Below are 26,787 nucleotides of genomic sequence, written 5' to 3'. Positions count from 1 at the left end.
ATGTAGTCAGTGTTAGCTCAAAATAAATTACTTGTATGAGAGTTGGAAATATGCAAGGCTTACTGTACAGTGCATGGTTACAGTTAGTGTTTTTTCTTTCTTTCAAGAATTGATATTCATCGTAAAGAGAATGCAGGTGCTGCTGAGAAACCAATTACCATCCACTCAACTCCTGAAGGCTGCTCAACGGCTTGTAAAATTATTATGGAGATCATGCAAAAGGAAGCTCAAGATACTAAATTGTGAGTAAAAGGCATTTCATTGTGGAGGCATCAAAAATTCTGAATTATTGTTGACTCCCTTTAAAGATGTAGTCTTTAAAAACTGTTAACAAGTGAATCTTTGTTGTCATTATCCATATTTAAGTAGGTAAAGGAACTAAGACTTTTTTCCTTTCAGGACAGTCTACTTGCTTAATTAATCCCAGCACACATCTACGTTTTCAGCCATTGTCTGGCTGTGATTTTGAGGTGAACTGAAGCAAATACTGAAGTTTCTTAAGCAACTAATAGCTTTTAATCAGAGCGAGCATAACAAGTTGCGAGCTCTCACTAAAAGCTTTAAGGTATATTTCTTCCTTCCCAACAGCTCTCACTACTTCAGCCTGACTTTTATTTAGCAGGTATGTTACAATGAAGCTATAGGTGATAGTGCTGAAATGTGCATTGCACTTGGACTCGTTCTGCATCTAATATAAACATGTGTAAGTGAATGGGAGTTTTAGACATTTCTATGAAAATTTATCCATAACATGCATAAAAACTTGTACTCTGGTCTCCAAGTCTCACTGGGTGTAACCTCCATTACAGTACAGAAGAAATTCCCTTGAAGATATTGGCACATAACAACTTTGTTGGCCGACTTATTGGCAAAGAAGGAAGAAACCTGAAGAAAATTGAACAGGACACAGATACTAAAATCACGATATCTCCGTAAGTTTTCGGTGGCCTAGTCTTTCGGTGACATGTCTCAAATAGCACTAATGTCGCTCCGGTACATTCAGGTACAGAGTTCTTACAAAAATATTATGTGTGTTTTGAAGGCTGAGATAACAGCCTTTCAGAGACCTTTCCATAATGTGGATTAAACTGTTAGTTAAGCTCAGTTAAATTTAATGTAAACAGTGAGTCTTCATTGTAAACTCAGTCAAGAGGAAGCCTAAAAATAACACAGGCTATGTGGAGCCTGTGTTAGACTATATTTTAAGTGTCAGTTGTTTTCAACTTATTATACCATATGTAATGATGAGTGCTTTAAACTATAAGCCTGGATCAGTGTATGAAAATGAGTGAAATTAGTGATGTTTTACTTCCTGGTATAGGTTAGATTTTTGGACAAGAGGGAAGGAAATAAAGCAAATGAATACTGAAAATAGTCTTTTTAATAGCAGTTCTGTCCCTCTTGGCTACCAGCAGCCAAACTGGGATACATTGACTGTCTGCTTCAAAGTAATAGCTTTTGGTTTTTGAGTCTGTGAAGGTAACTGAGACCTGTTCAAATTTAGCTGAGATTAAACAGGAGGTTTTTTTTATCTTCACTGGAAATCTGCAAATCACTGATTAGATCAACATCTCTGTAGAAGCTTGGCTGTTAATAGCAGTTTTACCCTGGAGCAATATCTTCTGAGAACCTCCTGTTCTGAATAACGAATGCTCTGGTGTGAATTTCCAAGCGTTTGAGGGCATCTTGGACTTAGGCTTTAGCCAGAAAGGGTGAGAATAAGGCTTATAGGCTGTGTAGGAAAGGGAGAAAGTTTGGAAGATACATGAAGACATATGAAGAGGTGTGAATACATGCAGGAGACAAAAAAAAAAGTGTACTGCAGAAAACAGCTCAAATGAAGGCAAGGAAGCTAAGAGTGAATGAGGTTCCTCAAAAAGAAGAAATTCAAAATTGGGTGAAAGAACCTGAGACCCTCCCTGAAGGTATGTAACTGTCTATGGAATTAGTCTGAGGAAGGGAAGCACATCAATTGAAGAAAAAGCACCCCAAATAAGTGTGTTTCAAAAATAGGTTTTGTAAGGCCAGCATGCTCTCTTAAATGTGTTGGCATAAACATTTCGTTTGCAAACAGTACACAGGCTGTTAATGCTATTTCTTAAAGGAAAAAAAATATGTACAGCGTAAATGGGATAATGGTCTTCATTCCGTGAAACCAACTTGTCTTTATTGATGATGACACAAATAACACATTGTCTGTGAACACTCACAGAGTATTTTTTTAATTTAGCAAGTTAATGGTTTATTTGCATTAAAATCTTGGCCTTAAGATTATACTGGTCATGCTATGTCTGAAATAGCCCCATGAAGTTGTCTGGTTTAATCAGTACATAAAGAGAGCATATATGTCCATTGATTCTGCTTTGTCTAATTAGTCTTTCTCCTGATCTCTTCATTTAGGCTTTTTGGTAAGCTTGTCCATAAAGTTAAAGTAAGGCAGCTGGTCTGGGAAAGCGTTTCCTCTCTTCTTTGGGGTGTTTTCCACCACTTCCCTTCCTGAGGCAGTAACTCAGTGCTCGCACACTGGAAACTCAAGGATTGCTTTGTGGATTCATATCGTGCTTGCCGCTGCTTAACTGAGATGCACAGGTTGCCACGCTGCCTGCTGTGCAAGAAAGCAAGCCTTGCATGCTTCTTCCTCTCTCCTTCCTGCCATGGGCTTCCTCACCCCTCCTGCATCCTGCTCTGAGCTTTTTTTTTTTTCTTTTTTCTTTTTTTTTTTGGGGGGGGCACCCCTTCAACTCACCTCTTCTCAGCACATGGATATGCCATGGCTTCCCAGTTGGTTTCTTCTATTTTACCATAGTAGGTTAAGCATTTGTTACCTAGCAAAGCACTAGTTTAATGCTGTAACCCTTTTGTTTTCCCTGAGGAGTTACTAGTGTTTCACGGCAAATGTTGACTTGCACACAGCTTTTGGTTTTCCCGTTATGAGGATTTGGAGGCTCTCCTGCAGTTTCACTGAGGGTTGGGCTTTTTTCCCCTCCTTCCTTAAGGAACCCACTATTGTTGTCAAGGAAAGAAAGTTCCTTATGGTCTGTGTTTCTGGGATGTCTAAAATGTCTGAAGCCCTCTCTCTGTTGGTAGGGCTGGTGTGGAGCGCGAAGCTGAATGGTGCTGCACTGCTCTGCAGCTCATGTTCCTACAGAGGGTGACCGTTTCCATCTTGTGTTGCACCTAAACGCATCTCAACCATCTGCTGCCAAACCTCGCTGCGGTGGTTTTTGTTGCGTTTGCTGTGAGGACAGAGTTTCTCCAGATTCTCTGAGAACTGTATTTGAGCCCTGTTATGAATTGATACTACGCTTTTTGGAGGGCAAACTCGACATGCTCGGATGCCATCGCACTCGAATGATAAACCCGGATTACCCTCCGCTGTTTGCTAATTAACTGTGCTTCTGTTTCATTTGCAGATTGCAGGACTTGACACTCTATAATCCGGAAAGGACCATTACAGTTAAAGGCAGTATTGAAACTTGTGCTAAGGCTGAGGAAGAAATTATGAAGAAAATCAGGGAGTCCTATGAAAATGATATTGCTGCTATGAATGTGAGTTGTCTTACGGCATGGGCTCTTTCTGGAACTAGAACCACAGAAAGATTTAGGTGTGAGGGACCTCTGGAAGTCACCTGGCCCAGCAGGGGGGTTGCTCAATATAGGGCCCGCTTCAAAGTTAAATGAGGTTGTGTAGGGACTTGTCCCCTCTTGAACATCTCCATGGGTAGAACCTCCACAGTCTCTCTGGGCAGCCTGTGCTCTGTCTCACTGCCCTCGTGGTGAAAATTTCTTTCCTAATATCGCATCAGAATTTCCCTGTCGCAACCTCTCTGTTGCCTCCTGTATTAATTTGTGGGGCTTGGGTGAGATTTTTTTTTATTATTTATTGATGTATGTATGCTATTTTAATGAAGGATTTTTCTGGTTTGTTTTGAGTAGGGGAACTGAGAAATTGATTTAGACTGAGGAAATGAATGAGCATTTCACTTTTTTCTTGTTGCAAAAAACTAAAGGAATGTGTGTTTATGTACTATTGTGGATTATGTGCTCTAGTTTGTATATGTTTCTTAAAGTAGTGATTCCCAGTCTCTTCATGTTAAAAGCATAACAACATGTAGAAGAAGGATCTCTCCGGCTTTCAATTATTTAATTTAAGAAGGCTTTATTAAGGTTTTTCTTGATATAGATGATAAAGGCATTTAGTTATTCAAAGATGATTGGTGATTATGTAATAAAAACAACACACCTCATTAGTTTGGCAAAGTATTACTAATGCATATTGAGAAATAATTGAGATTTTTGATAAGCTATGAAGAACTTTTTGTGTACGTATCCAAATCTTATGGTCTAGAATCAGACTGGAAATATTTTTTCAGTTTACAGTAGTCTCTGGTTTTCTAGAAATGGCTGTTCTTCATGGTTTTCCTACCAGCTGGAGAGAATATTCTCCCTGCATTTGCCCTCCCTCCCATACTATAAGCAAATTGCAGGACACAAACTACAGACGAGGACACAGTAAAAGTTTATAGTGGTACATTTTTTGCTTCATATAGCAAGCAGGAACATGGGGTAAGCTTGAGGCTGCTCTGCTGTTTGGCAAAGGTGTGGTAAGCAGAAAACTACCTCTGTTACTGGATGGATTTCAAGTTTAGTTTGTAGTGATTATTAGGGTAGTTTTTTGGTTGGTGAAGTTTTTGGGGAGTTTTTGGTGTCTCATGATTGGCTTATCTTGATGGCCTGAGATGGTGTCTGTCTCTAGCTGAGGTATTACTAAAGCACAGTCATACTACTGGGCAATAATCGGGAAAAGTGAAAAAGGGTACTGACAAGTTTTGTATCACGGACAACAAATGCTTCCTACCACGTGATGTTGCCACTTTTCTCAGGTGTGGTCAAGTAAGGGACATGCAACTTTATAGCTGATGCTTTCCCAGCAAACTCTGGGCATATCTTACTTTATCTTTTACAAGTTATGGGAGGGAAAGGATATGGGCGGGAGTGTGGGTTATAGTGTGGCATATACCCCCAGTGTACGAAAATTCAGGGCTTGTGCATGGGCTTTCTCTGTTTCTACAGGGCTGTCTCTTTAGAGTAAAGCCAAAATTATTATATTATATTCTCTGATAATTTTGTTCACTCTGAAAGTAAATTGTACTATTACCTGAATTTCTTGCTATAAAGATTGTCATATGTTTCACTGATTAAGTTGTAGCAAGTGATTCCCAGCTGCCTTTCCTACTACGTGTTTTTAATGTTATTGGTCTGTGCATATGTCTGAGAAATAGGTTTGAAGCGGAGTCCTTGGGGTAATGGAGATGAAAGTATTGTTTTGTTTTGTTTTTTAAATAACATACTGACATCTTCTCAAAAGGTTAATAGCCTATGCCAACTAGGATTTTGATTAAAGTGAATAACCAGGATTGTAAATCTTAACTCTTCTGCCATTGCAGCTTCAAGCACATTTAATTCCTGGACTAAATCTGAATGCCTTGGGTCTGTTCCCACCTTCTTCTTCAGGAATACCACCTCCTGCAGTGAATGTTGCCTCCGCTGCTGCTGCTGCTTCATATCCACCATTTGGGGTAAGGGAAGTCTCTGATTTTGGATGGTTAGTGGATGGTGATAATAATCTGTATAACGCTGCTGTTCAAAACTAATCAGTTTGCTGTATTTTTGCCAAATTACCTCAAAGATCTGGGAACAGTGTTTTAGTAGCTGTGTTCTGTCAGTTTTCTAAATGTTGTCTGTCTTTCTGCTTGCATACTGAAAATATTTCATGTGGCTGTGGTTGAGAGCAAGCATTCATTGGTCATTTAGTGAAATTCTCAGTGAAAGCAGAAAATGGTGTTTCTTAGAAGTGTGAGATCCTATTTTCTAGATAACTTGAATTATTACAGAAAGAAATTACATATAAAATGGAATTTAAAAATTGCTGGAATTTGCAATTAGTAATGCTAGTCTGCAATTGTATTCCTGTTGATATGGAAGGAAAAAAATGATCTTAACGCGGGGATCTACATGCAGCTGAAATGTTTGTTTGAATGTAGTAGTTCTTATAAATGTACAAGCCCTGTTGAAATGCAGTATTGCTAAATATATAGCATGTAATTACATGGATTAATCTCCAGAAAGCTGTGATTTACTTGCCACATTGCTCCCTAAGAAATATGTGAAAAAGTTCAATAGAATCTTATTCAAATCCAGTGCTGATTAGTAATCATAAATGAGGTCTTTTGCTATGGAGCAGAGGATAATTTGCTGTATCAGAAAGCTCTAGAGTCTTTCTGGAAAGAGATGGTGCTCTGCTACTCAAGAAAAGACAACCTCATTACACAGAGAAGGTGATTTTCATCTCTCACTTGTTTGTGGTGGTGGTTGTTAGCAACTCAATGGAAGACGAATTTTCAAAATGAACTCTAACAAGCGGATGACAGAGCTTTGCCAGCTCCGACATGGCTGGCTTTGCCCTCTTCTTTGCTCAACAGTAACAGCTAAGTCTGAGACTCTTCATGAACTAGAAAAGTGAAAATGCAGCACAGCAAACTGAATGTTATCAAATAACTCAAGTGGGTCTATATATATTGTGCTAAAGGGAAGTTGTTGCCTAAGTATTTTTCCCAGAGGAAGAAGCCAAGAAAATGTCACTGCAAGGAACAGGAAAAATTCCGCACTCGTAGCATTGTTTGTGGGAATGAACAACTTGGGTGTTATGAATGTATTACAAACTATATTGAGTATAATAGTGGCTTTATCAGGAAAAAGTGCTCCAATGAAAATGACAACAAATATGTTTATACTCGGTTATTTTACTGCTAATAGCAGTGCCTCTATTTATGACAAACAAATTCTCCCCCCCCCCCAGTCCCTCTGCACTTTGATTAGAGTGGCAGACTAAACTAAAAAATACAGGTTTCTGCCTCATTGTATTGGATAAAATGCCATCTGTGGTAATGGATTGCCTCAATTTATTTCTTCTTTTTTTAAGAGAAACTAGAAGTGATTTCAGCATATAACTTCCTTTACTGTAGTGGTAATGAAAAGTGTAGCTTTTTCTTTCTTTTTACTCCAGATTTGCAAACTACTTTGCTATTCTTGAGATTCATACTGTAAGCCTACAGTTCTGTTCCTCACTTGGTTTATTTTCATTTCTTTCCCACTTTTTCCTTTTGTTGTGGTTCTTTCTTGCTTTTGCTTTGAATACACACCTAAACAGTGCTGAATTTGGTGATTTCAATCTTAGTGTCTGTCCCTCTGTTGCTAGTGCACCTTTATTCCCCCCCCAGATGCATGTTTTTTGGCCTGCTAAGAGCTCTGGCAGTTTCCAGGTTTCTGGAAATAGGATAGTGGCAACATCTGGAAAAAGGCATCAAGAAATAAGTGTCATTGTGTAAAAGTGTAGAAACTTTGCAGCTGGAAGGACCACGCTGTCTGAACTCTCTCTTGCTCCTGTTCGTGCTGTTTGCCTAGTCCTCTGAATAAGCTCTTGTTCCAGATATACTAGCTTGTCCTACATCTAGACTGCAAAAAGAAGAGATAAACTCACAGATTCAGAGGATAAACTCTGAATGTCTTTTGTGGAGGTTGGGGGTGGTACCAAGACAGCCCCTGAACCTGATACTAAGGGCTTCTGAAACAAATGCATGAACAATTGAAACTATCTCACCTTTTTCTTACTTACATGTGACCTTATCTGGAAAAGAGCAGGTGGTTCTGTGGGCTTCAGGCAAGTCAGCCCCTCAGATTACTTGGAGTAGCTGTCCCTCTCTGGGGAGAGGAAAACAAGAAAAAGTATAAGTTTATCTTCTAAAGGATGCAGTTTTCCAGAAAACAGTTTCCATTTTAATTTATTTTTTTTTACTTTCATTGGACAAAGACTTTTAAATCTTGTTTGTGTATGAAGTTAGTTTCTGTAATTGCCGAGTTTTACTCCTCTAATTTTTTCTTTTTCTCTAGTAGAACAATTTTTAAGACACTGATTAAGTAGGGTATCGGGGCATGTAGAGGTAGAAAGAGCAAAAGAGCTAAAAGTTCCTAAAAGAGCTAAAAGTTCCTAAAAAGGGCTGGCTATATCTTGAAGAAGAAATGGAAACAATTTGAAAGGCTAAAGGTAACCACAGAGGGAGATCTAGGAGAGCTCATAAGGGATTTAAAATAAAATAAAAATTTGTGTGAGTAAAAGAGGCTTCAGGGAAAGCTCTTAGAAGCATTAATGAAGAAATCACAGGGAGACTTTGTCCATTTACCTATGAGCTATTAATTACCAAGTTCCTTGTTTTGGCAAAAACGTTTGGGCAACCCAAGTCCCTTTAGCTTGTTTCGAGTGGATGTCCTTTACGCTGGGGAGCACTGGTTAGCTGGCATTGAGGACATTCCTTTCAGGCAGCTGAAAATCCTTTCTGCAAACACCGCTGGCATCGGGGTATAAGAAGTGTATCCTGCTGCTGTCTTATATTTGTCAGTGCAAATTTTGCCTTCTGCTCAGGGCTGGACATGGGTGGCTCTTCCCTGTCTCCTGTTTGACTGAGTAAAGGTGTGCTCCTCAGCAATTTCAGCTATGCCATCATCAGGGGCCTCTTGGCATCTAATGTAATTGAAGTCTTTTGTGATTGTGTGCTTACAAACCATATAGTGAGCCTTGGGACCCCACTGACGTGCCTGAGGATTATGAAGTTTTTGTTTGAATATCTTTGAATGTGTGGACCCTTTCTTCACCTTGTTGTGGGGATGGACTCACAAGTTGCTCTCCCTTGGGTCAGAAGAGGTAGGTGAGTGAGCTTTGGGCATTTGAAGAAGAGTTTCCATATGGAGCTGATCCTTCATCTGTAGTGTTTTCGAGTGACAAAGTGTTGCTGTGACCTTGTGTAGGACTTGTTCCCAAAGAAACTGAGGTGTCATCTTAATTATTGAAACAAGTGTCTGTCACATTCCTGATGCTGCTTTTTTATATGGGTGGAAAGAGAAAAATCTGCATAGTAAACAGATCTAGGATTTTGTTACATTGCCAGAGCTTAAAGTGACAGGTCTGAACACCCATATATACAGCTGTAGCCAAGTGTTCCTAAAACTGAGTATTCAGGAGCTTGGGACTGAGTAATTAGATAGGTTTAGCTGTGTTAATGTGAGCTGTGTGATGCTTCATCCTCTCCCTCTTCATGCAAAACTTTAAAGCATATTTGACAAGAGCATAAACACTGTTCTCCAGCTGTTTCAGGAATAGTCCAGTGTTACAAACTTCGGAGATGGCCGTGTTAAACACTGGTTTGCATTTAGCTCCTTGGACTGGATCACACTCAGGAGAACAATTTCCACGTGATTGAGAAACCTCATTCTCTGTGGTCCATCTCCATGATGGTTCACGGTGGTGTATAACACCAAAGTCTTGTAAGAAGTGTATCCTGCTGCCGTCTTGCTTATTTCTGTCAGTGCAAATTTTGCCTTCTGCTCGGGGCTGGACATGGGTGGCTCTTAGAGGCTCATAGAGCCTCATCTAATTTAATCTAATGAGATGTAGTTTCTGCCTCACTAAGAATCTGGTTGTTGCTTTACCCTTTGTCCTGGCAGTAGACTCTATACAGGAAGGCACAGGCCGTCCTTGGTACCTGTCTGTTTATAGATATAAACACACGTGTGTGTGCACATGTCCACTGCATGTGGCTAACAGTGCCTCAGCACCACATCTAGTGCAGGCTAACCATTCTTTTTTATTTTTGATATTTACTTATCATAGCAACAATTCGTGATATTGCAACTGTATAATTTATTTGCAAAGTCCAAGCTCTGTTTGTCTGTTTAAAGCACTCACTTTGTGTAGTCATTTAAAAGGGATGCAATGGAATAGCATACTGTGTTTCGATTCTGGAATTTTCCTCTCCCTTTTGCAAAAATCCAAGATCTGTATACGTTTCTCTGGCCTCCTAAAAGACAAGTAAATCAGAACATGTGGGAATCATTGAAATGTTATAAGATTTGAGGAAAAAGTAGGATTTAAGAAATGTCTCAGTTAAGAATATTAGGAGTTTAAAATTATTTTTACTGTCAAATGGACATGATTTTACTCTTAGGATCTTGGTGATATGATAAAACTAATGTGGTGGGATTTTTTTATGACTGTGTGCCCTTGTGTGACCATACTAAGGACCAGTAGCCTTTCTGGGCCTATTTGTAGCTAAGGTCTTGTTCAGCTGCTTTTGGACCTGGAGAACCACCACTTTCTGTTTACCCTTAAATCTTTCTCCGTAACTCTTCACTTAAATGCTTGCGTGTGGTGCAGTTCTGACACAATTGCAAATAGTTTTGTTAGTCCGCCCACTGTCACTCGTAATGAGTGTCACGAGCTGAGCTCCTGCACGAAGAATTGGGATTTGTATGAGGAGGAGAGTAAGATTCTGCCAAAGTGAATATGCCCCGTGTTTGTTTTTTCCAGAAGATATGTTGCCACAAAAAATGTTTTAGAAAGTATCCCAGCCAAACTGCTTCAGATGTAGTGTTGTACTGCTCAAAGCTGTTTTGATGAAGTTCTTGCTTCTGTCTTCTGAACTTTGGGGAGAATATGCACATACTTGTCTCAAGAATAGAAGCTTGTTCTCATGCAACAATGAAGATTTTAAAGCTCCAAACAAACAAGAAATCCTTGTCTTGGAGTGCAACTGTGTACCATCATGCAATTAAATACACCTGGCCCATCTACTGGGGTTAAGTGGGTTGCACCCTTCCTTTTATAGTTGAAACTTTGCATGTTTAATTGTACATCTGACTGCATTTCTTTTGTAGCCTTTGGGTCTAAAATTTGGCATCCCAATGGTATGGGGGAAGGAGGGCTAACCTGTGGAGAGCTCATCCTGCCCTTGAATGTCCTGAAAGAGGGTGGTAGAATTAATTCTCTCTCTGTCACATGGCAGATGTACTCAAACATATAGGAAGGTGAGAAATAGACAGCTTTCCTCCACAAGAGGAGTTCATGCCAGCTGCTCTCCTGCATCTGTAAGGTCCTGTAAGAGAAAGCTGAACTTCTGCTGTGTGAAAGTTAGCTAAGGTGAAGAGACGTTCCTCTGCTCACAGTAGGACTGCTTTCTCTACTGGTCTTTTTGCACGCCCGTTGTAGCTTCTTGAAGCTCTACCCTCAAAATTCACTCTTTCTAACCTTTTCTTTAGCCTCACAGTTAATTTTCAGGTTATGTGATATGCAAAGAGGCTTCTAGGAAGGACAAAAAAAAAAGAAAAAAAAAAAAAAGAGGAAAAAAAAGAAAAAGGTAGTTTGCTACAGTAAACAAAACCAAGAAATCGAACTACCTTTTTCTGATGACAAAAAGTCTTGTACAGCTAGGCTGATAGGTTGCTTTCCTTTATTCTTTTTGCCATCTCTTGAAGCTTTTTGTTGCAGGTGAGGAACATGCTAATGGAGAAGTTTCTCCTTAGAAGATGTTGTGGTCAAGAGAGATTCCTTCTTTATTCTCCAGTAATTTTCTTAAATAATAATAATAATAATAAAGAAGAAATCTTCTATATGATATAGATGTAAGAGAAGAAATAACTGTATTGTGCTTTTGGCAGGAAAGAAAAGTAATTTAAAATGAAAAATTGCTTCATTGAGGGCCTTCATTTGATGCCCTGAGCATAGATGAGACACAAGGAAGAGGAAAAACTGTCCTATGTTTCCAGGTACTTTGACTCTTACTTGGTGGAGTTGGGCTCCTTTGGATGTCTGGGTTTGATAGGATTAGCTTGTGCAACTGTTACATCTAATCTACCCAGGGATAGTAATGTATATACATCTATAATGTGTGTAGTTGTAAGGGGCTTTGCCCTAATTTGGCTAGCTTGTTAAGCAGTAGATGATTTTGTGAGGAGCTGTCCTACAGCCAAAAGAGGATGTGTTTTTGGGGGGTGAAGAAGGATTTGCCAGTGTTTTTACAAAATGGTTTTATATCAATGAAATGAAAACCATACATGTGCAGGACACAAAATCTTGAGGAGGGCACTGTAGGACAACAGCATTGTCTGGAAAAAAACACTACCAGCTAATTGGACTTCTTTTGAAGATTGTAACCTCAGTGCCTTGAATACACCTTTCCTGCTGCTTATTTTCTTAAATTCATTAATGATGCATTTTTGACAAATAAGAAATTTGCTCCATGGTGCATAACATTGTGGGATTGTTCTGCCCTGTGGAGAAAATTGTTGGTCCTCCCATTGCCTCGAAGTCTCCTGCTTCTACCATGCTGTGTTGGCAGGGACCCATGTCCGGAGTAATCAGAAACTATTCTGCCTCTGGAGATGGACTGGCCCCAGTGAGGGAAGCAAAAATGCAATTGGCACCGTATGATGTACAAAGATCTGGCAAGTTGACAGTTGGTATTTTTTCCGAGGTGTTGAAGCCTCCGGTTATTCTTAATAGCTCTTTTTACAGTTCTGAGGCTGTCATAATGCAAATAGCATCACTCGCTAACTAGTAATGCACACTTTTTAAAATAAAAATGGCTTCTTCCTCACTGCAGGTTTGAATGCTTGTAGTGATATTTGTAGTTCCTTGGGACAAGAGATAAGAATTTGTGTTGGTCCCCTGCTCTCAGATTCTTGTCATGGGAAGAAGATTTAATCGGTGTTCCCTGAGCATTTCGGACTCCCAAACTCTAAGTACCAGGCTCAGTATCTTTTGAATGTTAAACTAAATGGGAAATTTAATTCCTTAAGGTGCCAAATAATATTTTGTTACTAGAGTGTGCTGAGCTCCTTCAGGCCAGAAACAAAAATAGGTCAAGTCATCATTCTGGTGTAGCTGGCTCCATCTCTGGTTTGTTTGTTCGTTAAACATGCTGGAAAAATAAGTGACCTTTCTGTGTTTTCACAACCTGTTTTTCTTGCAGCTGCCAAGGAATCTGAGAGCAGTGTCTTTGTAAACCAGAGCTGATGAGTACCTGTATCTCTCAAAGCCACAGATTTCATGGGCAACTTCTAGGAGTCTGGAGTACCCATGTGGCTGGTGTGTCACAGCCACGGTTTTTGAAGAGGAAGTGTTTCTATACATAAGCACTTTTGTTTTGGTGGTCGTGCAGTGTTGCAACACCAAATACCTATGTTTGCTTGTGAATGACCAGAAAAACTCCTGCTTACGTAGTTTCACAATCTGTTCCTTATGTTGATTTCTGCTTTTGGCTGTCTATTCCGAATAAAAGGTGGCAGATTGCTTTTTTTGGCATTGTGGCCAATTAGATTTTGCAAAAACAAAAAGTTCATGGCATGTTCAGAAATATGTCAGACCTGTTCCTGCTTGTGAAATGCCTTATAACCAGCCTGCCAGAAAATGTTCCTTCTCCGCTTCTGTGATTTCTACCCCCTCGTTCCTGGCTAGGTTTTCATGTTGGAAACACTTCTGATAGGTGTGGTCCTGTTAGTGACTTCTAGTAGTCTGAGGAGATCCCCATGGCTTGCCAGGTAGAAGACAATGGTGATGAAAAGTACTGAAGTTGAGAGCCAAGAAGTGGAGTGAGTAGTACTAAGTGAGATTATTTTAGTAGCATCTCACTTAAGGTACTGACCATTGTGTAATAACCAGCTGTGTTTGAGTTTCAGGTGTTGAAATGCAGTAGTTCCCAAATTGGAAATGCAGACAGGGGTTATTGCTTAGGTTTTCAACCAAGAGGAGAGGACCAGCTCAGCTAGCAGGACAGAGGGCTCCCACCTGCACGGCGTACTTTCTGGGTCCAGTCCAGGACCGATGTGGGGGAGAGGTAGAGCTGCATGGCCTTGCTGTGGGCTGATTGCCTCAGAAAGGGTCATGCTCTTGGTTCATCTAGTGACACAAGTGTTTCTTACATGATGCAGCAGTAATGCTTGCAGGGTAAAGGGGAGCCAGCTCTGCTCTGAATACAGCAGGTTGCCAGCCCAGAGACCCAGACAGTGGAGGGAGGTGGTGTGATGAGCTCCTGGCCACACTAGGAGAAGGTTGCTGCAAGCGTGATGTTGAAGCTGCTGTGGGGGAGTTCCTTGTTGTATTTGGAAATCCTTCCTACCGCTCCTGCTTCTCGCATCAATCTGGGGTCCATGTGAAGATGAAGCCCTGGGTGGATGGTGGCAGTACCGTTTGTGCATGGGAAAACGGGTGATGCTTCAGGGTGTCCAGAGCAAAGTTAAAAATACACATTGCTGCTTTTAAATTATGTTTTGCTAGCTCTTGGTTGACTGAATTCAGCAGTGAAGAACTCTCTCTTACCTTCTGAGTGTACACTTGGCTTTTCAGGTAGTGAATATGGCAGAAGGTTTTAGACTCACAGCACAGGCTTAAATCTGTTCTAAATAAACCCAAAAAGCTTGGAGGGTGGGGGGAGCTCAGGCTTCAGTTTGTTAACCTACATTGACAGCACCACTTTAGCTGATGTACAAGATGGTGACCCAAGAGGTACTTGCAAGGATGTTGTAAAACTGTGCAAGACTATCTACCAAGACTTTAAATAATTTTTCCTTAATGAGCCTCTTGTTTCCAATGAAGGCTTAAACTTTTAACGTTAGTATTGGAAAATGAAAACAGTAGGATTTCTTTCACCGGTGTCAAAAGCTTATTTTTTATGAATGCATTGAATCCTACTGGAATATCTTCAAGGATACTTGGCTTAATGTTGGTTTCCCCTTGCTGCAAGCTTTTATTACTAAATAAATAAGAGCATTCAGTATAGCTGTAGGCCAGGATAATTCTTCACAGTGCATTGCAAAAACATGGTTTAAATTTTGGCTTTGGGTCTGGTAGAGGGTTTGAATAAAATGATACCTCGTTTCCTGACAAAGCTTAGGGTATTCTGAAGACCAAGTGAGTCATCTGTAAATCTGCCTTGCCTTGGTGATGGTGATCATGGCAGTTGGGAAGGGGGAGAATGGCAAAACAGAACTTTTTAATGTAGTCATCTACTGGTTGTATTTTTTTTTTTTTACTTTACAAAGTGGATTTGTTTACTATTTAAAAACAAAAAAACATCAATAACCCACTAGGCTAGATGGTAGCCAAACATTGGCTGAGAATGTTCCATGCAGTCTTAAAATAGTTTTTAATTATTTCCCTCGCAGCTAAAAAAACTGGTGCTGGCTAGAAATGGATAACATGACTTTGTGACTTAAAATAAACATCTCATCCTAAGGTAATTCATTTGCAGCACATTTAGAGTAAATGAAAACATGTACTGGAGATGCATAATGGGCTTAGAAACCAGCAAAGATGTGATTCTGCTCCCATTGATGTCTGGCACAAAATCCTATTTCCTTCAGTGGGTAAAATATTTTTAAAGATTTACAACCTTATCCCAAATGTTGCCATGGATTTACCAACCACATACATTTGATGGAGCAAGGGGTCTATAGAGACACTTAAAAACATGACTGGAAAAAAGTTTGTACTGTGGCAGGCTTGCAGAAAAAGACTGAGATTAATGCTCGAGTTAACACGAGGGACATAAATAACAAACGTGTCCCCTTACTAGCCCTGCAATGAGTGGGATCACACCCTCATACTGACTGAGGGAGCCATGGACTGACCTAGCAGCAACGTCGGCCGAAAGCAAGAGAGGGGGGTTCATGTTGGGCAAGAGCTGAGGAGGCAAAACTCCTTTTTTTTTTTTTTTTTTTTTTTGGTGGTGTTTGGGTTTTTTTGTGGTTTTGTTTTTGTGTGTGTTTTGTTTTTGTTTTTTTAAATACCATTCCCCAAATACGATGTCCACTCCCCCAACTCTGGTGGTTTGGGACCTACTTTTTTACCTACCACCATCTATCTGAAGAATCATAGCTTTATTTTTCTGAGTTTTCATCCTTGCCTGACCATGCTTTGTCCGTTATACAAGTCTGAGATGAGGAATGCTTTTCCTTCTGATGATGTATCAGGTAAGGGAAAAGCTCTCCTTCTTGTATGTGATTTTGGGCAGTTTGTAGGATTGATGCACCAGGCCTTGGCAGAAGAAGTGTTATGGTAAGCTTATTACAAGGGCAGCCTGTTGGGCTCTACAGATCTTTCTAACTCTGCAAGCAAGAGTTGCAGAAAGAACAGTGAATCTGCAAACTTTCTTGGCTGGGAGTCCTCAGCTTCTAGCTCTCATGTGGAGCAGTAGCCCTTGTGCTGAAGGGCACGGGGCAATATCCCAAAGAGGGAAAGAGCCTCACCCCAGTTGAGGATGTGGAAACTAAGAAATGACTGCTCTGCTAAGCGTAAACTAAAACATGGTAGGGATGGCAGCAGAGAAGTGATTCTCCTGTGAAAATCTTCTGTAGGGCTGCAGAGTCTGGTTGGAGTGAAGCGGACCATCCTGACAGTACCTGCAGGGCAGGGGCTCCAGGCAAGCCCAGTGTAATGGGGAAGCACATAGGGGTTACAGGATTTAGGAACAGATTAGGCTAGATCTTGGATGGAGGTGGTGGGAATTGAAAAAAGAAATAATATTTAAAAAAAAAAAAAAAAGAAGAAATAGTTGGTGTGGGCTGTTAGGCTAAGGACAGATGGCTGGTGTTCAGGGACTTGCAGGAGGTATGGAAAGAGGTGTATCCAAGCTGCTACAGGAAAAAAGAGTTGGACTAGTCTAAAACATTAGAGCCTACTGGTGTGCAGAAGCAGTTGCCTAGCCTCATCCAATGGGGTAGATTAATTACATCTCTATGTTAGATCACTGTTTTCAATCATGATTTAAATGAGCAAGCAGGAAATATGATTTAAGTTGACTTATCAAGTTTTACATCTGTACTTTAGTTACCTTTCTGAAAGCCTTAGTGTAGTCTATACCACCATAGCTACCCTTTGCTAACATAGTGAATATATCTTTCTATTTAAACTCAGTATGCAGTTTACCATTTGCTTTGGTTAATATATTTTTTGCATTTTCTGTTAAAAAATGATGAATGGTGCTTTTCTTATTAGCTTGATTAATTTTTGACTTCTGATTTTCATCAGGCTACATTTGGATGGAAATTGGAATGCAATTAATGAACAAAAACAGCATTTAAAATTGTTTTCATTAGTTAAATGTGCTGGATATAGACGAAAACTCCTTATCAAGCCTGTTTTGTGTTTAAAGCATACTGATTTTTGTAGAAACAAAGCAAATATTATCAGCTGTTTATGAACTGAATTAATTGTTTCTGGTCACCATGCCCTTCAAGAATCTGGTTTTTAATTCTAAGAAATCTGTTTCTGCAGCTCTATTTATTTATTTATTTATTTTAATTCTAAGAAACTGAGTTCTCCATCTGAGTGAACATCCTGGTGCTGTCTAACTGTGTGTCCCAGCTACACAAGACAGAAACTTCTCTCCCCAAAGCTGTATTCCTCAAGTGTATGCAGGCCTCCCACCACACTGCCCAGAAGAGTACACAGCTTGCTTTATAGTGTTTGGACATGTTCAACGTTAGGGTGGACTAATCCTGAGCCCATCCCACAAATACTGCTACAGCAGAAGAGGTGGTCTGTGCATCACAGACCTCTGAGACAGTTACTCACGAATTAGGGTAGACGTATGCACCGTACGTCTTGGAGAACCTAGGTTACTACTTTAAAATACATTTTTTCCCTATTTCTATCAGTTCCCAGGCCTGGGCTGGTCTTGAATAAACTGTTTTCTTAAGTAGGGGGGAAATAAAATGAATGGGGAAGAGGAGCAAATTGCACAGAATTCTCCATGTGCAGGAGACCTTACTGTTGTCAAAAATTAGTTGATAACTAATTCCATGACTTAATGAACTTTACAACTTCAGTAACGAATGCACACTACTTTAACATTTAGACTGAAAAGTATTTAAATTTATAACTATACTGTTCAGGCCCTTAAAATTATGAAGTAAAAAAGATGAACTGCAGGATGCTCCCTAGAGTCATTACAGACAAATATTCTCCAAGATATATATACACATATATATTTTAGTTTTTAAATTTTAAGTATATGCTTAAGCAAACTTGGCCTTGTTAAGGCAGTGAACATTGAAGCTCAGATTCCACGCAGTGGGAAATTAGTTCCCTAAATTTAGTGCTTCTAACATATGTTTAAGATCTAGGAATCTATTTCTGATATAACTCATGCTAGAAGTTCCTGGAAAGCTCTATGACTTATGTGGCATGGCATGGGCAAGATTAAATTATAGTTGATTTTCTTCCATCCTAAGATCCCCAGAAGCATCTGTAAGATTGATGGGTGGTGTAGTCATTGCATTACATTTTGATGTGTTTCTTTTGGAGGATAGTCTTCCAGTAAATACAAAAGGATTTTAAAATTATTGTGGGTAAGGAGGTGGACAGATAATAAATTGAACTTGGTGTTATGATACTTTCTTAAAAGCCTTAGCTAGACTTGATTTCTGCCAGAAGAAAAAAGAAAGAGCTGTTGTTTTTGATGTTCATGCTTTAAAGCAAATCAAACAGTATGTTTGAGTGGTTAAAAATCAGTATGGGTAAGGAAATGGACATAATTTCTCTAAATCCTGTGTGGTGTTATACTGGAGATGAATTTGGTTACACATTTGTGCCAATGTGCTTCTGCAGACAAGAATTCAAAAAATGACGATGTATAAACAGTTGAGTATCGACAGATTCTCCACTGTTCCTTAATAAACATATATCACTATTAAACCAAAATGGAAGTTTAATATTAAAGACCCTCACTCACGCAAAAATAATAAAACAAGTCCTTTAGGAAGAAAGAAGTTGAAAAGTATCAACAAGTCAAAATTATGAGGAGGGATGGGGGGAGAGCGCTACAGTGAGCTGACCGTACAGTTGGAAAGACACATGTACATCTCTGTCTTTCATTGCCTTTGCTGCCCATGTTTCATGTTTAAGGGTGAGGCAGCAGAAAGGAATTTCAGTGGTGAATTGAATCTAGCCAAGAAAGTGGCTTGAAATCAAGCTTTGGGAAGAAGAGGGGAAAATTGTGCTGCAGGCAGATGGGCAACAGAGGGAAGGCAGGAAATATCTGCAAACAAAAGTAATGAAGTTTGATTTGTTTCTATGGTAGAGAAATGTGTCTGGAGGTATGTTTAGGTAGAAGCTGTGTAAATTCTTGAAAACCAAGTCGTGTTTTGATTTGTAGCAGTGTTATATGAATTAGCTGGAAAGTTTGTGTGCATTAGCTCAAAGTTTAGCTGGAAGAGGGTGGCTGGAATTGCATGTGGGAGGGAAAACTTTGGCAGTGGACTTTTGCAGGAGCTGGAGCATGTGTGGACAATTGAAGGTAGGGGTCAAGGAGATGAGCAAGCAAGGGGTGGCTAAGCTGTCTGCACCTGGATTGGAAAGAGAGGTTGCCTCTACACCCAGTGCAGTTAGTTATGGGTCCTTGCAACAAAACCAGAAAAAAAACAAATGCCTCATGAATTTGTATCCATTTAGAAACAGTTTTCTGAAGTGGTAAGATCAACCAAGTACCTACAGTAGCATTTCCAAATTACTGGAAATCTTGCTGGATTCACAATGAACATGTTAAAGGATTTACTATGAATACACTCACAGCATGTTTGTAATAATAAGAGGAAAAAATGAGTAATCTTCTGGAAAGCAGTTTAACATACATACTGCAGTGACTGGTATCTTTCATTACAAATGTGTAGTTTCAGGGCGTAGTTTTGAGATAGTTTTAAATTGATCTGTAGGCAGATTAAAAGGGGTGTTCCCACCTTTTCCCATGCCCTGACCTAATCGTTGTTGCTTCCTCCCTTGTTCCAGGACTGCCGCTTGTGTGGCTCTCTGGTTATTCGGGTCAGGGACCCACTGCTGCCTTAAAAATCAGCTGGATCTGCAATCCTGCTGGCCACAAAGCACTCAGGGCAGTGGGGAGGCTGGGTGTGGAGGGCTGCAACCTGTGTCCAGGGAAAACGTGGGCTTAAACCAGCATAAACTGACTGTGAATCCTGATGCCTTGTATGTGTGAAAACACAGGGTAAATTGTGCAACTGTTGTGATCACCTAAAGCGACTGGCAGAATGTGTTTCTATTCTCAATATCCTATTTTGGGGTTTCTTCACCTGGTACATGGAGCTGTGCCTGGAATTTGCTTCCCCTGAGGTTACAGTTGACTTGTGTTTACCAAAAATAAAGTGGTAAAACTTGGAAACAAGCATTTTGTTCTGATTTGTTTACAGTTAATGCACTGGGACTTTGCTTCCCCTTAAAAGAAGTTACTGAAATTTAAAAATAAGTGGAGATAGCTTTTTTAGGATTGCAGCTGCTTTTTGCTTTGTGTTGCATATAGCATATCTTATTCTGAAAATATCCCAGAAAAAGCTGCTTCGGTGAGCTTCCATATGTGGGTCTGTATCCCTACCAAAATATACAAGTGAGCAAAGCTAAATGAGCACAGTTGGTCCCACGTGCTCTGCTCGGTGGTGCTCGGGCTGGTCTGCATGGTAGGTACTGAGAAAGTAAGGATGAGGATGGCTGCATTGTCTTCAAATACCTCTGCAGGAAAAAGGGCTTGTTGGCTTTGTCTTGTTGAGGATGAGCAAAACAAATTTTGAAAATACATGAGGGCTACATAGAGGAAGAAATGCTTTAAAAGGGGGGGGGGGGTGTCTTAAATACCTCCTAGTTCAAAGAAAGACTTGTGTGAAATGCTTTTGAGAAGTAACCCTGATGTAAGTGGATGGACTAATGGTACGGTGGCATAGTGGGTACTCAGCGGTGCTCCGTTAGTCCGAGATGAGCTCTTCTGAGGCTGGTAAAATAGTTATGGCTTATTGTGGCATATGTAACCCTGCAGTTCGATCATTGCTATGCAGCACGTAGAGAGGATCTCAAGTGTTATGTTGTGCTCTCCAGCTGGGGCGTCTGCTTGAAAGCAATAGGAAGCTGCAATGGTGCCTGATATCCAGTGGGCGCAATGTTAGGGTCCTCTTGCTTTTAAGAATGCCTAATCTGGCGTTTAATTTACTAGCCTGCTTGAGGCTTGCTGCCAGGGCTCCAACTGTTGCATAATGTTACACAGGAGGAATCGCTGGCAGTTTTCAAGCTGGCTATCATTCCAGATCACTCCCACACAAAGGAAATTGTAGCATATATGTAACTCTGAGGCTTTTTGTGCTGCTCTCAGCACAATCTAAAATTAAAAAAAATAACTAGGAAAACTAGAAAGAGTTTGCCTGCTCAGGCTGTAGCTCCTCTGCTTGTAGCAGCCTCATCTGCAGAGTCTTGCGTGTGGAAGAGAATCCAGACAGTGACAGGTAAGAACTAAAGCCCCGCAAAGAAGCAACACCTCAATTGTTCTTTAAAACTCTAAGCATTAAAATTGCAAGTACTTTATAAAAGATGAAAGAATCCTCTTTTGGCTCAAACTGTTCTTTCATGTTCTGTGAATTTCATGATTCCCAGAAAAAGCCAGACCCTTATAATATTCAGACATTACAGGGCATCATAAGATTTCCCCCTCATTTCCATGCATGCCTGTTCCATACCCGTTTTCCTGTCAGTCTGATTCGTAATGTTCAAAAACATTCACTGCATATTTCCTTCTTCCCCACAGCAACAGCCCGAGTCTGAGACTGTTCATCTGTTCATCCCAGCCTTGGCAGTTGGAGCTATTATTGGCAAGCAGGGACAGCACATCAAACAACTTTCTCGTTTTGCAGGCGCATCTATTAAGGTATTATTACACTGACTAACTTTCTGTCTATTCTACATGACACTTCCAGCAAGTTTGCACAAGCAGTGTTTTCGTGAATGTCCTCCCCCACTCCATGCTTAGAATGTGATGTGATAAATGGTACTTTTGTTTATAAATCATCTTTTAATCTTCCTTGAGACAAGATAATTAGAAGCATGTTTTCAAACGTCTCCTGAGGTGTGAAATATAAGCTGCAAAGAAAACTACTTTGGTGGTCTTGATTTCTTAGAAACAGACTTAAGTCTTAATGATGCAGTGCTTAAAGGCTTTCTTCTTGCTTTTGGTCAAGTGAAAATTGGTGAGGTAAATTCCTCTTCTGAAAACAGCAGCACAGGTGAAGTCATCTACTGCTGTGGCCACTCTTGCTCTGTTCCAGATGGATCAGTCTTGGGCTGTCAAGCTCAGATGGCTCCATGCTGAAGCATTCGTGTTTTAAAATCACCCATGTAGTCCAAGCTCCTGGGGTCGGTCAGTTCTTTAACACCATCTTTACCTCGGCACCCTGCTTTAACATCCAGCTGTTTTGTCTGTTGATCACCTCAATGTAGCTAAGAATGAGACGGTTTGCAGAGGCTGACCTAACGGAAGCTTAAGTTTGAATTTTAGTCAATTTGGTGAAATCCTCCTTGGCTGCGTATAGGGGTTAGTACCAGTTGCAGTTGTAGGAACGCCTTGGGTTTCTGCTACTAATGCCATTGTAACCACAAGTATTTTCTCTAGATGTTTGAGTGTTTTTTCTTGTAAATAACCTGTTCTGCTGTTGTATGCTGTAAAGATAACGTTTTGGCCTAAATTAAAAAAGAAAAAGAAAGGGGGGGGGGGGGGAGAAGTACAGTGTGTAGCTTTGTTATGTGCTGTTAGATTGACTTTTTCCTGCACAGATGAAGCAAACATTTTCTCGGTTGTCTCTTTGCTCAGGAGATGTGGCCTGTTTAGTGAGTGCTATGGCAGGGATCTGCCAAAGGTCAGGGGCAGAGGGGCAGGAGCCGGCTATGCTGAGTTGAGCTTGGTGAAGCCAGTGAGGCTGGGCTGGGCTTGGAAGGTGCTTGTCTAAGTGTGCAGAGCAAAGTAATTGGGGAACCCTGATGAATGAGTCTTGTGTGTGGTTTGCCGAATGCCAATCCATTTACTGGCCAGTCAACCAACTGGCACGCTGCCCCATTCCATCCCATATTGAGCAGTACATTAAATAGTTGTTATACTACCCAGATGGTTTACATTAGTAGAGCACTAATAATCACATTTTTAGGGGGAAAAAATGGAATAGAAGAAAGTGAGAGGTATTGATTTTTCTTTATCAAACCTGCCTTTCATGGAGGTGTGATGTATCACATGTATTTCCTCTTTCTCCATTCCCATAGTTTGTATCTAAAGATTAAGTGGTATATGGAAGGTATTGCTAGGTGGAGAGAGAAATGTGAAATAACCTGGACGTCCAAGAACCCGTCCAAACTAGTTCTTTAGTTGGTCCTTGGAAGACAGTTTAGTGGAAAGGGAGTTTCCCGTGTTTCTCACGCATCTGGCTAACAGTGGCCTCAGGCTTCCTCTGCTGGCTGGCACCCCTCTACCCAACGTATTTAACATATCTGTATTAATTGAAATTCAGTTAAAAGTTTGCTAAAGCTCTGGTCTTTTGTTGCTTCAGTAGGAATAAAGTAAAGAAAATTTTGTTGAAATAGGATTGAATCTTAACAGAACTGTACAGATACAGGGTATGCTTGCTAAATTGGGAAGTTGCATGTATGCTTATCAATTAAAATAAAAACGCAACTTCATCTGTAATCTGACAGAACAATATGGAGCAGCATGCTTGCTTCTGTGTGAAAGTGTTAAATATGATAGTTACTACTAACTTACTCAAAACTTCTGAACTTCCCTCATGTTGACCACCTGCCCTTTATCATAACTTTTGAGCAAAATAATAAATTGTGAATCATCAAGGAATCTGTGCTTTTAGCTAAGAGTTGGAGGGAGTGCTGCCTGAGTAACTTTTAACTTGCCAAACTGTAGTAATTGTACTTTGTGGAGGAAGTAAGTCTTTGTGCATGACACTCTGAACTTGTTTTGAGTTGTGTTGTAGATTATTACAGATGAAAACATTTTACATCCCCATGCATCTTCTTTGTGCTTCTGCTGAGCTTTGTAGATCTGATGAAACTCGTTAGCCACAAAGTAAGGCTAAATAAAGTGTAGATGCACAGGGGTTCCGCATAAGGCTGCGGTGTCCAGCCTGTCACTTCAGAGGTGCATGTGGCTGTTGATAAGCTCAGGTTGTGTCCCTGTGCTGGGGGGCATTGCTTGGTAACGCAGGCTCGGTGTGGGGCTCCAGCAGACTGAGTTATTCAGTAAAGGAACCAGGCAGAGATTTCTGGGCTGTCTGCTGCCCACCCTGTACTACAGTGCTGGGACCTGTTGGGAACCATTGGCATCTCCTTGGTTATAAATTATTCCCAGAGTAGCCCTTCCTGTCTCTGAAGGAGTTAAGATGAGCGTTACAGGTTTTGGGTGTATGAAGTTGTCAGCTTGTGACTTGGTATATGGAAGACCAGTTGTTTTCTGGTTAGGAATGAAAAACTATTTCTCTCAGAAGTTAAAAATTCACCACTTGGATACTATTTGTATGTATATAACTTCTGCTTCCAAGAGCAGACAGACAAAATTAACGCTGAAGCCTCTTAGGTTGCCCCTTCAGACATTGAAATGTTAGTTAGTACATGTTTCTTTCACAGCCCTCAGCCACGTTTTACTCCAGCTGCTGAGAACAGGACATTCTAAGATAAAAGCAAAGCAAGAAATGTCCCAGAACATTTAAACATGTGTAAGATGTAACGAAGGCTTGATGGAAAATATTTTTCCTAAAATTTCAATAAGGGCGCTGGTGTTCACTAAGAAAACATGAGGCGACTGAGAGGCAAACGACAATGTCCATTTTACATGAATGGCAGTTATGAAGCTGAGCTCTGTTCAGTCAGCTGCCTCCAAATGTGCCTCGAAATTTTGCCTCTCTAAAATACTTGTGTTCCAAAGAATGAATGGATTTAGTTTGTGCTTGCCCTTACCACAATGTCATGTCATATAAATGTACTGCTGTAAAATGAATGTGTATTTTTAGATATAGCCAACTGGAATGCAGAAATCATATGAAAAATAAATATGCAAACCAGATAACTAGTATGTAATGTCTTCTCCATCTTAGGGTACAATATGAATAATTATATAAACTTTGGTTAGCAAAATTCTTTAGTGAAAATGATGCATGGTGACTGGTAATTTGTCTGAAATAAACTACAGCTGTTAAATATGAATAACATCCCTATGCCAACAGCTAAGATGAAATCCTGTAGTGTTTAATATATTGCCCATTCAACAGCGGCTATGTAATACTAGATGCAACAATGGAAATGTCAGCTGTGATAAACAAAAGATTCATCCAGAATGTCAGAGGCTAGTTTGAATTATTTAATGCCACGGGAGTCTGAGAACAACACCCACAGAAATCTTACTTTTGTGGTGACATGAACTGCTAAAGACCCTACAGGCGTCTCTGTCTCAGCTCTGGTGGAGCTTAATTTTTATTTGGGTCACACAAATAAATGTCTGTAGATACAAACCCCTTGGAAACTGCAAACTCATTGTCCAGTATAGAGGAATGTTTTGTATCTGACTAGTTACAACAGTAAAGTGATCTTCTGTTCTCAGGGGGATGGACGCAAACTTTTGCTAATGAGCAAAACTTGTTGGAAAGACTATTTAAGTTAGCAGGTAGGGATGAGAATCTCAGTCTATTAACCACTTGTCTTTTTGAAGGCTACATGTCTAACATCACTCATAGCCACATGAAAATGGTTTGTGGGATTTTGCCATATGTGGATGAGTAGCTATGCCTTTAATTTTCAGAAGTAAATTTGCTTATGGTTTAGCCAATTTCTCCATATTTCATTATAGCTAATTAATGCACTTTAAAGAGAACAAACCCGTCATGACTGAAGTGTAATGCTGCTGCTGTAATGAATAATTTTTCACTCTTGAACAGAATGTGAGACTGAAATGGGGAGGAGGTGGCTTTAAACTATTCCTTCAAAAGACAGCTACCAAAAGCTATGTTTATCCATTCCAGATTGCCCCTGCTGAAGGACCAGATGCCAAGCTGAGAATGGTTATCATCACTGGACCTCCAGAAGCTCAGTTCAAGGTACAACATATAAAAACTTGTCAGTCTGTAGCGGCCTTTGGACTGTAAGGGACAATACTGAAAACAAAACACTGGGTTCCAAGCACCATTTTATTCAGAATTTTAGTAAACTTGATTTTTGCTTTCCCTTTGCTGAAAGGTATCTCATATGAACATGAGTAAGACAGTACTATCAGAGGCCACATTCTGGTCACCCAAAAACTGGTGGGAGTTTCATGTAAGTTAGAACCAAGTCTAGCATGAAAATATGGCCATGTTACATTCCTAATTTTCCCTTTTATCTACGAGCACAGTAGTTCAGTCTTTCTAGCCTGTCTTAATACATGCAACAGTTTAGTGTGTTAAATCGAAATAACAAAGCTGACAAGATGAGAGACTGAGTCTTCCCAGGTCACTGTTGTGTGCCAAATGGAAAATGCTTTTTGGGCAGCTCTACAGGTAAATGCAAGACTTCTAATTGTATTTCCACTACAACTACAAGGAGATACTCAACCTGATTGTCTCATTTGTGTTCAAATTGCGTTCTGGAGTGGCCTTCTGCCTTAAGTGCCAAGGGATAAATCTAGTTACCCCAAAAGGAGTTGACCACCTTAGGAGTAGTGCAGCAGCCTGGCCTCATCACAGCTGAGGCCCAGAGCAGGAAGAAAGTCACTTGAGAGTTCATGTCCTGGCATCGTTCTCTTGCCTGTTCTCGTTTTTGTCTTTGTGTTTTTGCTTCAGGGCATCTTGCAAGAAGGAGGTGCACAAACTTCAGGCATATCTAGAATCAGTTTCATTAATGCCTTTAGGAGTTTTGGAGAAGTATCAGGGCAGGTATTTTGCAGTGGTAATAGCGAACTAGATGCATTTGGGATTATCGCTCAGTTACCATATACACTTGAGAAGCTGTTGAAGGCAAAGCATAATTTAGAAGCTCTGCCTCCGTGAGGTTTTCTGCGTGCATGTGGGCTTGGTCACATGGCATGTTCCACATATGGGGTGCTCTTGTGA

The 26,787-nt window shown here is 40.3% G+C and overlaps 1 protein-coding gene across 2 annotated transcripts in view; it reads left to right on the top strand.

Moving 5' to 3' along the window:
• Positions 1-26,787, top strand: part of IGF2BP3 (insulin like growth factor 2 mRNA binding protein 3) — a 118,529-nt gene that overhangs the window by 85,918 nt on the left and 5,824 nt on the right. For both annotated transcript variants that reach the window (XM_075492986.1, XM_075492985.1), the window contains 6 exons: positions 108-242; positions 810-932; positions 3,414-3,549; positions 5,448-5,579; positions 21,465-21,584; positions 25,723-25,797. In XM_075492986.1, the coding sequence (XP_075349101.1) occupies positions 108-242; positions 810-932; positions 3,414-3,549; positions 5,448-5,579; positions 21,465-21,584; positions 25,723-25,797 (721 nt within the window). The remainder of the gene's footprint in view (positions 1-107; positions 243-809; positions 933-3,413; positions 3,550-5,447; positions 5,580-21,464; positions 21,585-25,722; positions 25,798-26,787) is intronic.

Source organism: Mycteria americana, chromosome 2 (genome assembly GCF_035582795.1).
Source record: "Mycteria americana isolate JAX WOST 10 ecotype Jacksonville Zoo and Gardens chromosome 2, USCA_MyAme_1.0, whole genome shotgun sequence".
Classification (NCBI taxonomy): domain Eukaryota; kingdom Metazoa; phylum Chordata; class Aves; order Ciconiiformes; family Ciconiidae; genus Mycteria; species Mycteria americana.
Note: the sequence above shows the minus strand (reverse complement) of the source record. Positions and strands in the feature narration are given on the sequence as shown.